Source organism: Wyeomyia smithii, chromosome 1, assembly GCF_029784165.1.
Source record: "Wyeomyia smithii strain HCP4-BCI-WySm-NY-G18 chromosome 1, ASM2978416v1, whole genome shotgun sequence".
Taxonomy (NCBI): domain Eukaryota; kingdom Metazoa; phylum Arthropoda; class Insecta; order Diptera; family Culicidae; genus Wyeomyia; species Wyeomyia smithii.
In genome coordinates, this window is record NC_073694.1 from 127,068,219 (window position 1) to 127,084,046 (window position 15,828).

At 39.7% G+C, this 15,828-nt stretch overlaps 1 protein-coding gene across 2 annotated transcripts in view; it reads left to right on the top strand.

Annotated features, from left to right (window-relative positions):
* The first annotated feature begins 226 nt into the window (after window positions 1-226).
* Window positions 227-15,828, top strand: part of LOC129718100 (uncharacterized protein DDB_G0272420-like) — a 46,444-nt gene continuing 30,842 nt past the window's right edge. Inside the window, exons 1-3 of one of the 2 annotated variants that reach the window (XM_055668522.1) lie at window positions 227-416; window positions 15,150-15,296; window positions 15,352-15,747. In XM_055668522.1, coding sequence (XP_055524497.1) covers window positions 290-416; window positions 15,150-15,296; window positions 15,352-15,747 — 670 coding nt within the window. In that variant the 5' untranslated portion in view covers window positions 227-289. Of the gene's footprint in view, window positions 480-15,149; window positions 15,297-15,351; window positions 15,748-15,828 lie in introns of both variants that reach the window. The other variant, XM_055668521.1, reaches the window with a different exon arrangement.

Sequence of the window (15,828 nt, forward strand, 5' to 3'; positions counted from 1 at the left end):
AAAGTTACTACGTTAATTTTCGATCTTTTCGATTATCTGTGTACTTCATTTGATATGTTTTTCTAGTCAAAAGGTACTTCTAACAGCTTTGTGTAGAAACGCGATCAGCAACAAAAGTTTCGACAATTACTATGTTCTCATTCTTTGTCTGCGGAGCATCAGCTCATCCGTACACCACATTATGCATCAATGCTGCATTGTGGTGGGAATAGCATCTACACAATTCAGTACGGTACTAGATTCCGATCAGTAATGTTGGCTTGTAACAAGCGTCCAATTTGTGTGAAATATGTTTAATGGCGGAGGACAGTTCTCATGTATCTATGGCAACCAACAAATCATAGTGCTTCTCGTGGCATTGGCTTTTATCGCCACATGTTACATTCCAGGCGCGGATTCACAAACCTACATCAGACGTGAGTGTTCAAGCGTGAAAACGGAAATATTACGCGATTGCGTTGGAAAAGCAATATACAGAGGTGGATAAATTGGCGGTTTATCAAGATCATCCAATCAAGTGGACAGCGAATGAAAAGTTAAATACTACGAAATTATTTGATACCCAAAATTTATTGCGTTTTAAAACTGCTAGTGATTCGATCCAACAAAAAAATCATAAGAATTTCATTTTTATAAATTGAATATTTTTTAAATTTTTTAGTAATTTATAAAAAAAGGGTGGGTAAAAAATCTTTATTGTAGTGACCAATAAATTGTATTTTGAATATATAAATGTGGATTTCCAAAAAGACTGATTCTTGTCTATTGAAAATGTTATCAAGTTTTCGTAATGAGCAAAAATTTATAAAAAAAATCTAAGGTAGGTTACACCGGTTTTAATAATATGTAGTTTGGTATAGGCATACTGCTTTCGGAGACTACTGTAGAGGAGAGCAAATAAGGGTATGATAATGATCCTCCTGGCCTTTGGCGCGCTCTCAATACGATAGCGGCACTTAGAAAAAAATCTGCTTCGGTTAAGTTTCATTAGCAATGGCGTCGACTACGGGGGTGCAGATAACACCCGGGCACACATGGGAATGATACATAAGCAAGGTACGTGGGTCCCACATGTGTTGAAGCCAAGGAACATCGAACGGTGTTAAGTCATTTATAAACACCTGATTCAGCCATAGCAGAGATTTTTGCATCACAAAGTGACGAAAAGTGGGTACGATACGACATCTATCTTTCGTTCGTTCCGTTTCGTTGAGCACGATTTGTTGGAGCAACAGTTCGACAGCTTCTAAAATATCTATTAAATTAGTTAAATTCATTCATCAAATCTATTCTTTGCCACAGAGTTGGCAAAAAGTAGTAAAAAAAGGTGGGCAATAAAATTTTCATGAACTAATAAACATTTGTAAAATCACATAGATTTTTTACTGTCTTCAATAGAAAGTTACTCTCGAATATAAAAAAATGTAGGAGGTTGTATCCAAGACACGACCGCATAACTGACGTAGAACTACGCACACTATTAACAAATGCATTGTTGTAGGTGTTTCATTAATGAGTCATAAAGTCTACTAATACTTGCTTTGTGTTGCCTCAACAGTGGTGGAATAAAGACACTGAAAACAAGAGCTGTAAACGCTTTTTATGCTGCCTCAGTAGTGGGGCAATAACGGCAGTCTGACGACACACGATGAGAAGTGAGAAGAACCGCGCTACTCCTGAGACATGGTGACCAACCATAAGGCAAGTGATTTGTTTCATTTAAATGCAGCCACAGGCGCAACCCACGGTTATCCGCTGTTACTGCTGAGTGCTGATATCTGCTGCTACTGATGTCAACGTTGTGGACGATCTAGCCAACTCACCTTCCGACTAATGAATGTAGCTGGTTTTACCAGAAACACTCTTTTATAGCCGAAGTTGCATCATGTTGCAACTGAGCAGCTGGAAAACGGTGAAATTCTGTTCATATTGATTGATTGAATCGACTTCAATTTATTCCTGTAAAGTCGAATTAATCACCTCTGTTAAGACGTTCTAACAGAACAGGGCAGTTTGTTGTTCAAAATCGGTTATGCTGAACGCAGCCTTTGTGCTGCCCCAACAGTGGGGGTATTGGGTAGATAAATGAAGTAAGTTTTTTTTATCGCGACAGAATTTGATTGCAAGGACCTAGCACAGGATACTTGTGTTATTGCCAAAAAATTATTAACCTTTAATTACTTGTTTATTTGCCTTGAGAAAGGCATTTTGATGTTCAAAATCTGTAAAAGCTGTTTTCGCATTCAGTAAATAAAACGGCCGCGACAGATTGTATTTTCTTGGATTCAGCACAAAATGTGTTGTTGCCAGGATAAAGCAAAACTTTATTGCGGGAAGAAGGCCGAAGCCCATTACTGACATATCGAGACGTTTGGTGCTACCTTGCTACTGCTTAGATACGTGATGTGATTTGTTTACTGGCGCAACCCGCTGCTGCTACTTCCACAATACGCTACGATGCGGCCAACTAATTATACTGTTCTGTCTATCTTTTTAGTGAAAGGCATCAATCGACCAATCAGAGGACGTAATTTTCGTTTCAACAAGGCTTGACAATTTCGAATAGTTCAATAGTTCGCATAATCAATCAACACTTTTCTACATTTGGGTGGATGCGTGTATAATTTTCCAATCAATTGCTGCAAGAATTAAGGAAATAGGTTGAAAACAAACCGATTTGGAAGCATTTAAAAAGGGACATTTTCCGTCCCCTTTTCGTTAATAGTTTTCCTATTTACATCCCAGTGTGGTAGGCTAAAGAAAAACGTAGTCCTACGTCAAAAAAACTCCGTCTATAAAAAATCTTAGTTTACTACCCCAAATACGTGTTTCGTTCGAATTTTTCGTTCAAACCCTGAGAGAAAATATCATGATGAGCATCACTCGCTTGATACTATTGAATTTATAGCAACAATTAGGTGTGGTATACAATAAGGTAACTCGAAAAATCTAGAGTAGATGAATCAAACAAGAGATGCCTAAATTTGCAGGGTTGTTACAGCCGGCGCGGATTTTGCGTTTCTCGCGGATTTGGCGCGTTTTTACTACTTCATGGCGCGGATTTTGCGGAAAGCCTTGCAACCTTGCTTTAAGCAACCTAGAATTGAATTTTTCGCACCAGTTCGACTGAGTAGTTGGTAGCACATTTACAATTACATTTACAAAAGTTAATACGTAAAAAAAACTCTCTTTCCATGTTTCTTCAGATAAATATAAATTAATTGTTAGACATGAATTTGAACTCAGTGATTTTTATGTACATATTTCTCATCGAATTAAAGCATTCTTATAAGTAAGCTTCATTTTTACAATTTTACTAAGCTAAGGTTTTTTTACCACATAAGATCAACACAATGGTCGAAGTGGTCCAAATCTTACAGAAAAAGCTAAGGTTTGCTTCTACTTTTTCGAGCTTGGTGACATACTTCAACTCGTAATAGTAGTTCATTAAGTTCATTAAGCAGACAACGTGTGCAGCAGGGGGAGCGAAAAATAAGCGAACTGGAAATATGTCTCTGACAATTGTGAGAGTGAATTGTGTTGTTGATTTTGGCTCTACTTCTCGAGCTGTTTTTGTTATGTTTTCGGGCAATAAAAGTCATTTACGCTTGCTATAAGTTTCGTCGATAAGTGTCTGTGCATAGTCCAACGACTGTTAACTATTTGTGAAGTACTCATTGCCGTAGAAGCAAATTTTTAGTTTCGCTTACCAGCGCTTTGTTTACTGCCTACCTATACCTACGCACGATTTTTTTTACTCGAAACGCTATCTATCAGCAACCATCGGAAGCAGTGTCAACTTTCTACCAAGTTTCGTGCTGGATGATAGCATATTACATAAACTCAGGCGTAATATCTCTCGTATCTGAGAACCTACCGTTCGAAATGTGTCATATTTGCCATTCGTTTTTGCAACGAATTTATTTTTTCGATTTTGCAACGCTATTTTCCATCCAAGATGCACTGGTATTTCGGCTGAAGCGTTTGGAGAGGTGATGAAAAATTGCCAAATATTTTGGCTGTGTCGAGATTGCACTACCTTGATGAAAGACATCCTTTACCGCAACTCTGTTCGTGCTGCTCAAGAGCTCGGGCAAGAGCATGCTTTGAACTCGCACAGTGACATAATGCGTGGTCTAAAATCTAAAATCCTGAGTGAGCTGAAAAATGAAATAAGAACCAATTTTGCCACACTTATAAATTCAAGCTCTCTTACACCGAAGAACACTCAACTTAGTGGTATAGAACCACGGCTCATAAGAAGCCGGCGGCTTTTTAGTGTGACCAATGATATTAAAACTAATCGCAACCGTCCGATTCTACATGGCACCGGAAGTACTCCCTCGCCATCTTTGGAAATAGCAACCGTACCAGCAGTTCAACAAAAATTTTGGCTGTACGTATCGCGGGTTGCACGTGATGTTTCTGCTGATCAAATGTGTGCTTACGTTAAAAAACGCCTAGGAACAAACGACATCCAGGTTACTCGGCTAGTCGCCAAAGGAAGAGATATAAGCAGTCTATCTTTCATCTCTTTTAAAATTGGTATGGACACGAACTTGAAATCAAAAGCACTCTCTACCTCGACCTGGCTGAAAGGCATCGTTTATCGTGAATTCTCAGACAATAGAGTGTCCGAAAATTTTTGGCGGCCGGTGATGCAACCAGCAGCGAACGACCCCCTGTGCACCCCAACGGACGCGGACATGATAGCGACGGATTAATCGATGACTGGACACTGGGACGCACATTTATTGCAAGCAATTTGGAAAACCCTTATCCCCCCATCACAGTCGAGCCATGCCAGCCAGCGTTCAGCAGTCGTCCCGGTCCTGTGTTTGGAGTGGGAGAGGGGATTCTCCGAAATGTAAACCCAGGCAAGTATGCAGACTTTCTGAGCGCTTCGTACCCTGAATCGTTCACTGTTTCTAGACCTCCTCGCCTACAACAACCGAGCCTTTTTTCCTCCTGTCTGACACCCGGACATGATTTTGCCGCCAGCACTGTCGAAGCCGTTGCCGTCCCCAACGCAGCTGGGGAACTCCAGCCAGCGACCCGCAGTCGCTCCTGTCCTACCGTAACGCTCACCGCCGATGCTTCATCCGAACTAAAAATATACTACCAGAATACCAACGGCCTCAGGACAAAAATTGATCGACTGTTTCTATCATCCACTGAGTTAGACTACGACGTGTACGTGTTCACGAAGACTAATTTGGACGATCGCATTCAATCTTGTCAGCTTTTCAACAACGATTTTTGCGTTTATCGTATTGATCGTTGTGCCTCTAACAGCCAGCGTCAATCGGGCGGAGGCGTGCTCATAGCCGTAAAGCGGTTATATGCGTCATCTGTTGTTCAGCTTACGGCTGCAGATAACATTGAGCATCTATGGGTAAAAATCGCCATAGAGCCACTGCCACTTTTCATTGGTGTTCTGTACTTGCCACCAGATAAAAGCCGAGACATTAACTTTGTGATGCTTCATATTGATGCTGTCTCTGAAATCAGCAGGAAGTTCAGCGATATAGGAAAACTCGTCTTGCTGGGTGACTTTAACCAACCGCGCCTAGCTTGGAAGAGTTCTGGTAGCGGGTATGCCTTTGTTGATCCTGTACAGTCACAGCTTTCCTTGGCCAGCCAATCCCTTCTCGATAACATGGCGTTCCTCAGACTACGGCAGCATAATTTAATACGAAACAACTTAGACCGTGTTTTAGATCTCGTGATCTCCAGCGACTCCGTTATAAAGGATGGCGCCGTCTCTTTAGCTGTTGAGGAAGTTGTACCAATTGATCCTTATCACACACCTCTTTGCTTCACTGTTCTTTGTGAGCCTACTGTTTCTTTCCACCAAGATATCGATCTAACTGAACGTGACTTTCGTTGTGGCGACTACGACACTCTAAACGAATTGCTGTCCGAGGTTGATTGGTCTGAGGTGATTCAAAATTCTGACGTTGACTGTGCAGTTAGCTGTTTCAATCGTACTATTCAGAATTGCATCGTTCAAGCTGTACCGCTGAAAAGGCCGCCGGAAAACCCTGTATGGTCCAACAAGCACCTTCGCATCCTGCGTCGACGGCGCTCCAACTTGCTGAAACAGTATTGCCAGCATAGACGCTTGTATGCGAAGCGGCAATTTGACGAGCCGAGTCGAACCTACCGTGGTTATAACCGTTTCCTATACAAAAGGTACGTGAGGCGAAGAGAGGAGGATCTCCGGCGAAACCCTAAACGTTTTTGGAGCTTTGTAAACTCGAAGCGTAAAGAGAATGGTCTTCCTATTCTGATGCACCTAGGGAATGTTAATGCCGCTTCTACGGAAACCAAATGTGCTCTTTTTTCTCAACAATTTGCTGGCTTGTTTGAAAACCGGGTGCCCACTGCGGAGGAAATAGACATCGCTGTCAGTCTAGTACCAAGAGACGTGATAGATTTCGACGTATTTAATATTAATGCTACGATGGTTGAAGCTGCATTACAGAAACTGAAGCAGTCCTATAAGCCAGGCCTCGATGGTATTCCCTTTGCATCTTCAAAAAGTGCAGCGCTTCTCTGACTGCTCCCCTCCAGGCGATTTTCAATAGATCACTTCAACATCAAGTATTCCCATCGGAATAGAAGATTTCCCATATGCTGCCGGTGCACAAGAAAGGCGAAAAGTCCGACATCGCTGATTATCGGGGCATAACCTCTTTATCAGCTGGATCAAAATGCTTCGAGATCATCATGAAAGATATGCTATTCAGCTCTTGTAGGAGTTATATCAGCATCGCTCAACATGGATTCTACCCTAAACGCTCCGTGGACACTAACCTGTGCGAGTTCACATCATTTTGTATCGGTGCAATGGATGGTGGAGCTCGGGTTGATGCAGTATACACCGACATCAAAGCCGCATTTGACACCGTTAATCACGATATCCTCCTTGCTAAGCTGCATCGTCTTGGAATGTCCGACAATATTTGCAGCTGGCTTCGCTCCTACCTGAGCAACAGACAGCTCTTCGTAAAAATTGGATCAACAGTATCTGAAAGCTTGACCCCCTCCTCAGGCGTGCCTCAAGGAAGCAATCTGGGTCCACTGCTGTTGGTGATATTTTTTAACGACGTGACGATACTTCTTGCGAATGGTGGAGTACTAATCTACGCTGACGATTTGAAAATCTACCTGATCATACGAAATGAAGCTGATTGCAGAGAACTGCAGAAGCTACTGGATAAATTCGTTCATTGGTGCAACTTAAACTTCCTGGTAGTGAGTGTGGCAAAGTGTTACGTGATTTCATATCGACGACTCAAAGGACCTATCCTATACAACTATGTCATCGGTGATCAGATACTCGAACGGGTTGACGTAGTCAGGGATCTTGGAGTATTGCTTGACTACCAACTCACATTCAAGCTGCATTATTCCGCGATAATCAACAAAGTCAACCGTCAACTAGGATTTGTTCTGAAAATGGCAAACGACTTTATTGACCCCATCTGCTTACGTGCTCTCTATTGTTCCCTAGTTCGTTCGATACTCGAGTTCGCATCGGTCGTCTGGTCACCATATGAAGCTGTGTGGAAATCTAGAATCGAATCTGTTCAGCATAAATTTGTCCGTCGTGCGCTAAGAAGACTTCCATGGCGCAATCCCAACGACCTGCCCCCTTACGAACATCGATGTGCCCTATTGGGTATAGAGCCACTGGAGTCCCGTCGAAATATAAACCAAGCTGTGTTTGGCGCTAAAATACTGCGCGGAGAAGTCGATAGTGCCTGCTTGCTGGAGCGCATGAGAATTTATGCTCCCGCACGTGTACTGCGTCCACGGCAACTTATTTTGCCAGAACCAAGGAACACCGTATACGGTGATAACGATCCAGTCAACACAATGCGGAGACGTTTTCAAGAAGGCTATCACGTTTTCGACTTTAATGTGCCTTTTGTCAGTTTTATACAACGCCTGCGAACTGTATTTTTAACTTTAGACTAGTTTTAAAACCATTCATTAAGACCACGATGTCAGATGAAATTTAAATTAATAAATAAATAAATAATAAATGATACAGATTTGGAAAAAATATACCGCATCCCGACGAAACTTGAACCCGCAATCTCCTTGTCTCCGGCATGGTGTTTTGACCAAATAAACTACGGGGGACGATGGTACTGTTCCACAATCTATATGCGTATCACATTCCACAGCCGACTTATTCTATTGCTCATCCCTAACTACACACATCGTAATAGTAATAATATCTTTTCATTTTCTAACTGAAACTTAGCTTGGCCTTTTGTCCTTTTGAACTGTTAATTTTTGTGAACCTATCTATGAATTGCATTTTTAACTACTAATTGAATGTTCCCGGCGATTTACAGGATTAAAGAGTTAGATTTTAAAGTATGTATCACACCTTAGTCCGTATTTTTAAAATCTCATCATTCAATTCTCTCTTCAAATATCAGTTTTTTATCTTACTGGCAGGGGAAGGGGTGATAAAATGGACACCCTACGCCATTTTCAAATTCCCTCCACAGTTTAACACTACAACTATGAGTCGATAGCGCACATTAACTGAGCCACTAATGGTTGATACAAAAAATAAGAAGGAGTTCTCAAATATAGTATTTTTCGTAGTTTTCATGAGCATTTTCGAAAGCAGTTTTTACATTAATTATCCCTTTACAGATAGTAAAATGTTGTTCCATAGCACGTGACACACATAGGCATTCACCAACAGTTCAATCTTCACCGTTTGTCGTAGAATTAATAACAATATATGACCTTATCCGCAAGAAACTGAGAAATGGCGGAAGCTTTTTTACGGACATTCCGCATTCAACGGTTCGTTTAGCCGCGGTCATCTGTTCATCGGTCCGAGTTTACCTTTATGTTTTTCTGATATTAACACGAAGAATCTAGATTAACACGAAGAATCTAGATTTTTCAATGGAAATCAACAGAATTTTTTCTCCATCACGATGGGCTGTCCATTTTACCCGCACATACATATTATTGAGATACCTAAATATATCGAGAAAATCATTTAAACAATTACTAACCTTTGATGATTTCTGCTAGTTATTAGTTTGAGTACAGATATTTGCAGAAAAATCGTTATAAAATACTGTTTTACACTAGCAAAACTCAATTCTGCCAGTTTCTCGTTCCACCATGGAACATCTCTGCTTGATGACCTTGTTGAACAGGACAACTAGCTTGATAAGATGATATCATTTTATCAATGAATTCATCAAAGGTATTATCTAGTCTTCATCTTCAATTTTATTTTGGTTCTTCAAACAGAATCGATACAGATCCGCATTGCTAATTTTCCAATCGGTTGTTGCAATAATGAAGATAATCCGTTGAAAACTGACTGAGTTTTAAGCAGTTTAAATTGTACACTTTTCACGACGCTTTCGATGTTTTCATTTTCGTTTTACTTTCCTCTCCCAGAATGTAATTAAGACGTAATTCTACATCCAAAATTTTAAAATTCAAAAAATGGCCTGTGTGTAACCGAGCTGTGATAATTCCTTTCCTTGATTCTTTTGTAACCTCATTGGAAACACGGTTCGGTGAAGATAGTGCACCTGCCTACGCGTTGTCCTTCCTGCATCTCGCTAACATAATACGCATGTCGTTGGAAGAGTTCAAGTGCAAAACCGAAGCTTTTGTATTTTTTTACGAAGTTGACAATTTTGTTGGAGAGCTGGAAGTCTGGTATCAACATTGTAGCAGCATGAGAGCAGACCGTAAGAACTTGGAACAGCTGGATCTTATAGGCCTGCTTGCTGAAGCCCATTCTTTTTTCCCTGCGACTGAGAAAGCAATTGAAATTGCACTTACTCTACCATGTACTCTACCATGCACGATTGAACGCTCGTTCAGCACATTACGTCGGGTGAAAACCTGGCTGGGCTCAACAATGGTTGAACAGCGGTTGAGTGCTCTCTGCTTGCCGAGTGTACATTGGCAGATCTGCCGTGGGTTGAGTTTTTGACGTAAGCGCCAGAAGCACAAAACAGCTCCAGAAGACATTTGTTTTAATTCGTTCCCGAATTGACAGAAGCGCTTAATTACGCAATCTGATCTAATAGAATCTTAGCAAATATGTTGAAAAACGTATCCCATTGCTTTAACACGTTTATTTAAGTGAATGCATTGAGTTCTAACGCCAACGTCACTTCTTTCGCAAAACAGCAAAACCATTATGACGTTTTGCACGAAAAGTAACGTTGATACACCTGAATAGTCTAGTTTGCCATGCGCACTGATCTGTAGTCAGCAGCAAGCACTCCACAAGCATGGTACACTATTCTATGCATACCTTCACGTCACTACACTGTAAATAAAAATCACGTCGAAGTAAAGTGATTTGCTTTTGAATTCGCACTACTTGCCTTACATTTCAAAGTTGAATGAAAATCTTTCGAAATATATTAATGCAAAGAACGATGAAAACAACAGCAAATTACTTTATATTCTGTTGTTAAATAAAATCAAATAAATTTTTGATCTCTGGGTAAATGCGCTGCTTACGCCGTTCACCATCGTCACTATTTTTGTTTCGCTTTATGGCTTTGACATTTGTCAATTGAAATTGCAGCTGTAATTCAATTGATTTAAACTATAGTGATAACACAAGAGATATTCAATATAATACGATGGTGATTCCCATTAAGCAGTTTTCAACGCAAGATCATTACATTGGAAAGTGTTGATCATCGAGAAATCAACACTAAATCACTTCAACTTGCAGTGTGATGTGACGAATTGAGTCAAGTGCGAAAATCATTGAAGTAATCATGACATTTTTTTATAGTGTACTATGTAAAATGGCGCTAACGTCACTTCTTATTTTTGATATTTCTCTGCTAATTTTCAATATTTTTAAAAACGGCAACAAGCATCTTGAAGGAGACTGCCTATACTATAGTAATACGTAAAAAAATTAAAGTTGATCACAAAGTACTAGTATTCATTTCTATTTTTCCAAATACCATTTCTTACTTCTAAAATTTTGAAAGCCCTTGTACATGGAAACAATGAGAAATCCGAGCTCGGCTGTGATTCAATTTCCAAACACTTCATTGCTAATCGCTAATCGCTAAGAAATTGATAGGTAGACCATCTGAATATTGGCTGTCACTTCTTTCAACGCCTGCTTATTTCCTGAAAGTGGTCTTATATTTACATACAGTACAATATCCAGCTTTCCACGAGCAGTAATGGCGGATGGATTTGACATTTGATGTAGGTTGTCAAACTGCTAGTTCATTGGATATTTCCATTGAACTGAAACTAATCAGATGGATTTAATATAGAGTTCTCCAAGCGAAAACACACGAACACTACGACACGGCCCGCTTTACACTGTATATTGAAATTTGTGAGAGTGTGAATTAAACTCGGTAGTTTTTTATCCTCTCTTTCAGATGATAGTTCTCACAGGTGACAAAAAATTCTTACAGCTAACGAAGAAAAATCGAATACATCGCACTAATACACACGCGCCTGGAGAACTCTATACACTACCCGTCATAAGTTTGAAATCGCTTTACTGTGTATTGCAACACCCAGTTTGAATATTGCAACACCCCGAAAACTTTTGCATCACTTGAAATGGACACATTTTCATAACTCTATCTTTTGATTATGGAAACCTAGAGAGTTGTGGTCTTCAGCTAATTTGCTCAGGAGGGTAAGAGCTTGTATTTGGCGGATAGTATAGTGCGGAATTCAGCCATTACGTAGCGCTAGTGTGCAGGTAGTTTTGAGCGTTTCGAACTTAGTTTAGCTCAATAATCCCACCATTTAGAGAGTTGCGATTTTCAGCAAACTTGCGGACCATGCGGACAACATGGTGCGGAATTCATCCGCAACGCAGCGCTAGTGAGCATGTAATTTTGAGTGTTTTGAACTTTATTTAGCTCAATAATCCCACCATTTAAAGAATTGCGATTTTCAGCAAAGTTACTGAGGAGGTCAAGAGTTTCTGGTTGGCTAATAGTTTAGTTCGTAATATTTCTTCAATATGCTGCTAGCGAGCATAAAGTTTTTAGTGTTTTCAGCTTACTCTATCTTAAACTCTGTTTAGAAAGTTGCAATATTCAGTAACTTAGCGATTATTCTGAGATTAAGTTATGCAATTTGAATTAGGCTGATACAAATTTCGAATTCTTTTTATGTCCAAGGTTATCAAAGTTATCAAAGGGGTGGCAAAAAATAAATAACACCGAGACGAAAAAAAAAGAAATATCTTTGATCAAAGTTTGTGTGCAAGTTACGACGTTTGTAACTTGCACTCAAATAAATGTTGAAAAATAACACTTTATTTTTATTAGTATTTATTTCGCTTGCCTTTCGACGACACTCTCGCTGTCACCTGACTTGTTTGTTGCTAAATTAAGCATTTATGCTGTCGGAAAACCAATGAAATGAACAAAACGGTTTGAGCTCTTTTTTCTTCCCCTTCCAATATTCAAGGTTTTTGAAGGGGGGTGACATAAAATGAAAATAAAATTTGTAACGGCCTTATTAGTTTTTTAATTTCTTTTTATTGATTTATTTATAGTATTTTGATTTGAATTGTTTAATCAAATACTAAATTTTTGATTCCTCAAAATACCCTCTATTTGATTCAAATACTGCTCCGCAGATCCTGGGCATACGCCGGAAAAGGTTTTTCGAGGATTTCTTCTGCAATATTTCCTCAATTCTTCTGTAAAAACTCTCACAAATGGTTCACGTTTTGAGGTCGCATCTTCTTCACTTGATGGTCCAGATCATCCCAAAGCAACTCAATTGGATTCAAGTCTAAATATTGAGCTAGCCACGGTATTTTTATAAGGTTTCCTTTCTTCTCGAGATTATCCAAGCACCTACAACAGAGCTTGAAAGAGTGCTTTGGATCGTTGTCCTGATGCAGAACGAAGTCTTTAACAACGAGATCTTAACCATTCGGGACAGCATTTACCTTCAAAATTTCTAAGTATCTTCCTTATTCAGGATACCTTTATCTGCTTCCTGGTTGCTCGCCCGTAACACGCACAAATTTGCACAGAAAATGGCGGCAACTCGTTCACGTGAATGACAGCTGTATTGCCGAAACACGGCAACGCGTAATATTCGTGCTCAGATACCAGTAATGTTTTTGCTAACCTCAACAGTGTTTAACGATAAATTTGGCAAAAAGAAAGAGACATGATTCGTCAAGCTCAGTTTTTTTGGCGAGTCTCCGCAAAATGATCTGACGTCATTCAAAAACACGAGATATCCGTCTATTCCAGGTGATGCTAAACTTTTCGGGAGGTGTTGCAATGTTCAAATTGGGTGTTGCAATACTCAGTAAAGCGATTCCAAACTTATGACGGGTAGTGTATAACGGAGGTTGTCATACTACTAGATCAATGGATTTTTCCATTGAACAAGCATTATTATATGTCAAATCCAACCAGCTAGTACTAGTTCAATGGAAATATCCAATGACCTATAGTTTGAGAACCAACATTTAATGTCAAATCCATCCGCCATTACCGCTCGTGGATAGTTGGATACATCACTAGGTAAGGGACATTCCATGGAACGAAATGGTATATAATAATAATACTTTTTATTACACTGGCTATAACTAATAGGTAATTCGATTTTTATTCTGAAGTGTGCGAAGTTTAAGACTTTTCATAGTTTTAATCAAAACGGTACGTAAGAAGGGAGAAAGAGAGTCATACGACTTGATGTTATGCGCTGCTCGCATTTGCACGGGTTTTTTAAATTGCAAATGAAGAAATTACCAGTATTTTAGGTTTCGTTCGATATTTTCGAGTGGGTGAATTCCCACAGGGTTGTTTTTTCTGAGTGGGTGGTACTACCCACGTCAATAACCGGCACTGCAGATTAGACAACACTGAACAGGAGTGAAGAGATCATCAGTTGTCTTTCCAGCGCAGCCTTTGTAGTTTGCAGCTCAGCATCGAGCAGCTCGTCGTTACTGGGGGTACTGTCAAACAATGTTGGAAGGATTGAGGTAGAGGGGTGCTTCAAACTAATGGAAAGACTTTTGTACAATCACTATAGGTTCTACACGCGTCTCTGTGGTATTTAAATTGAGGAATGTGGTATCCGTGCTTGTGGTGAAGATTATCACGACATAGAGAGTATTGTTTGGTCGTTCATCGTACATCATGACACCAAGTCTAAATTAATAGATCTTCTTCTGGTCGGAGGTAGGCATTCATCGGTTCCTATTGGTAATATCTTGGCGAGTCTTGACCTACCCATATGTTCTGACTTTGATCTCGATTATCTCGAGCTTGTTCTTTTTTTATGTTGTGTAGCTTGCAGGTTAACTCAAACTAGTGTTGGGCCTATCAGAATACCCATAATCCGGATCAACTGAATACCTGGATAATATCCGACAGAATAACCAAATTCTCGGATATTCGGACATTCGGATTTAGTTTGTTCAAACAGTTAAATGAAACTTAATAACTCAATTTGTTTCCAAAAGGTAGGGATTTGTATAAGAAGAGCCATTTTTCGCGCTATCCTTTGAATAGACTCAAAAAAAAATAAAAAAAAACCTTTGAACGTTCAATTAATGGGTTTTCCCTGATATCCGGATAACAAATCACTAACCCGCATAACTAATCACCATAAACAGTTGATAGTCCGTATGGTTTAGAGATAACCCATACAAACGTGACTACATCCCGAACTAGTTGTTAGGCATGTTTTATGGTTATTGATTATGCGGGAAGCTTAAACCCCATTTCTGGTAAAGAGGCGAAATTATGCGTTATGAAAGTAACTCTAGCAGATCATTTAAAGCATTTCATGAACGAGATCAGGAAGTGTGGCACGCTATTAGGCAAAAGAGAAGCGTCATTTATAGCAGTTTCGAACCCAAGACAAGCACCAAATCCGAAGATTTTAATCAAAACAAACTCCTTAAGTTGAATTACACAATGTTGTCTGAAATCTAGATTTTTGCGTTACGTAATTAGTGTACTACACCTAAGAATAAAGATAGCACATGATATTATTTTTATTATTACCTATACAATGTTTCGAATACTATGTTCTTTCAATACTTACTTTCGAAAATCGAACTAGCTAGGAGTTCAATTTAAATTATTCTTTTCCTATAGGTACAACTAGCGTTTGTAGAGTTGATTCCGAGTGTCCTACTAATTCATACTGTGAACACTACAATCCGCCAACGACCTTTGGAATTTGCTCTTGTCTTCAGGGCTACTTCATTTTAACCCTCAACTATAGCCGACATTGCACCCGATGTATGACAAATATAAGTTAAAAGTCTTAAAAAAACTAATCAGCTTATCATTTTAGTTGCAACGGCCATAGGCGACTATTGTCAGCATGACGATCAGTGCCAGTACCTTCTTAGTACAGATTCTGAATGTCGGGTCAATTCCTGCCAATGTCAAGAGGGAACTCACTACGTTGAACGGGAACGCCGTTGCTACAAAACCAGTTACCTTGGTCAGTACTGCCGACTTACGAACAATTGCATTGGAGATTACATGTACTGCCGTGACGGAATATGTGTGTGCTCAGTGGGGAAACACCCTAATGCGGGTCGAAACCTATGTCTTCCAGCTGTACATTTAAACGAAAAGTGTTTCCGAGATGAAGAATGCATTGTGGAATACTCACGTTGCAACAACGTTTGTCGTTGCCGTGTGAGTTACGTCTTGAATCAAAAACAGACTCAATGTCTTCCAAGTAAGTAGGACACACGTAACATAGTCGAGCTATTTTTCAAGGGTAATGATGCGTAACGGCGAACATCACATATCGTACTGC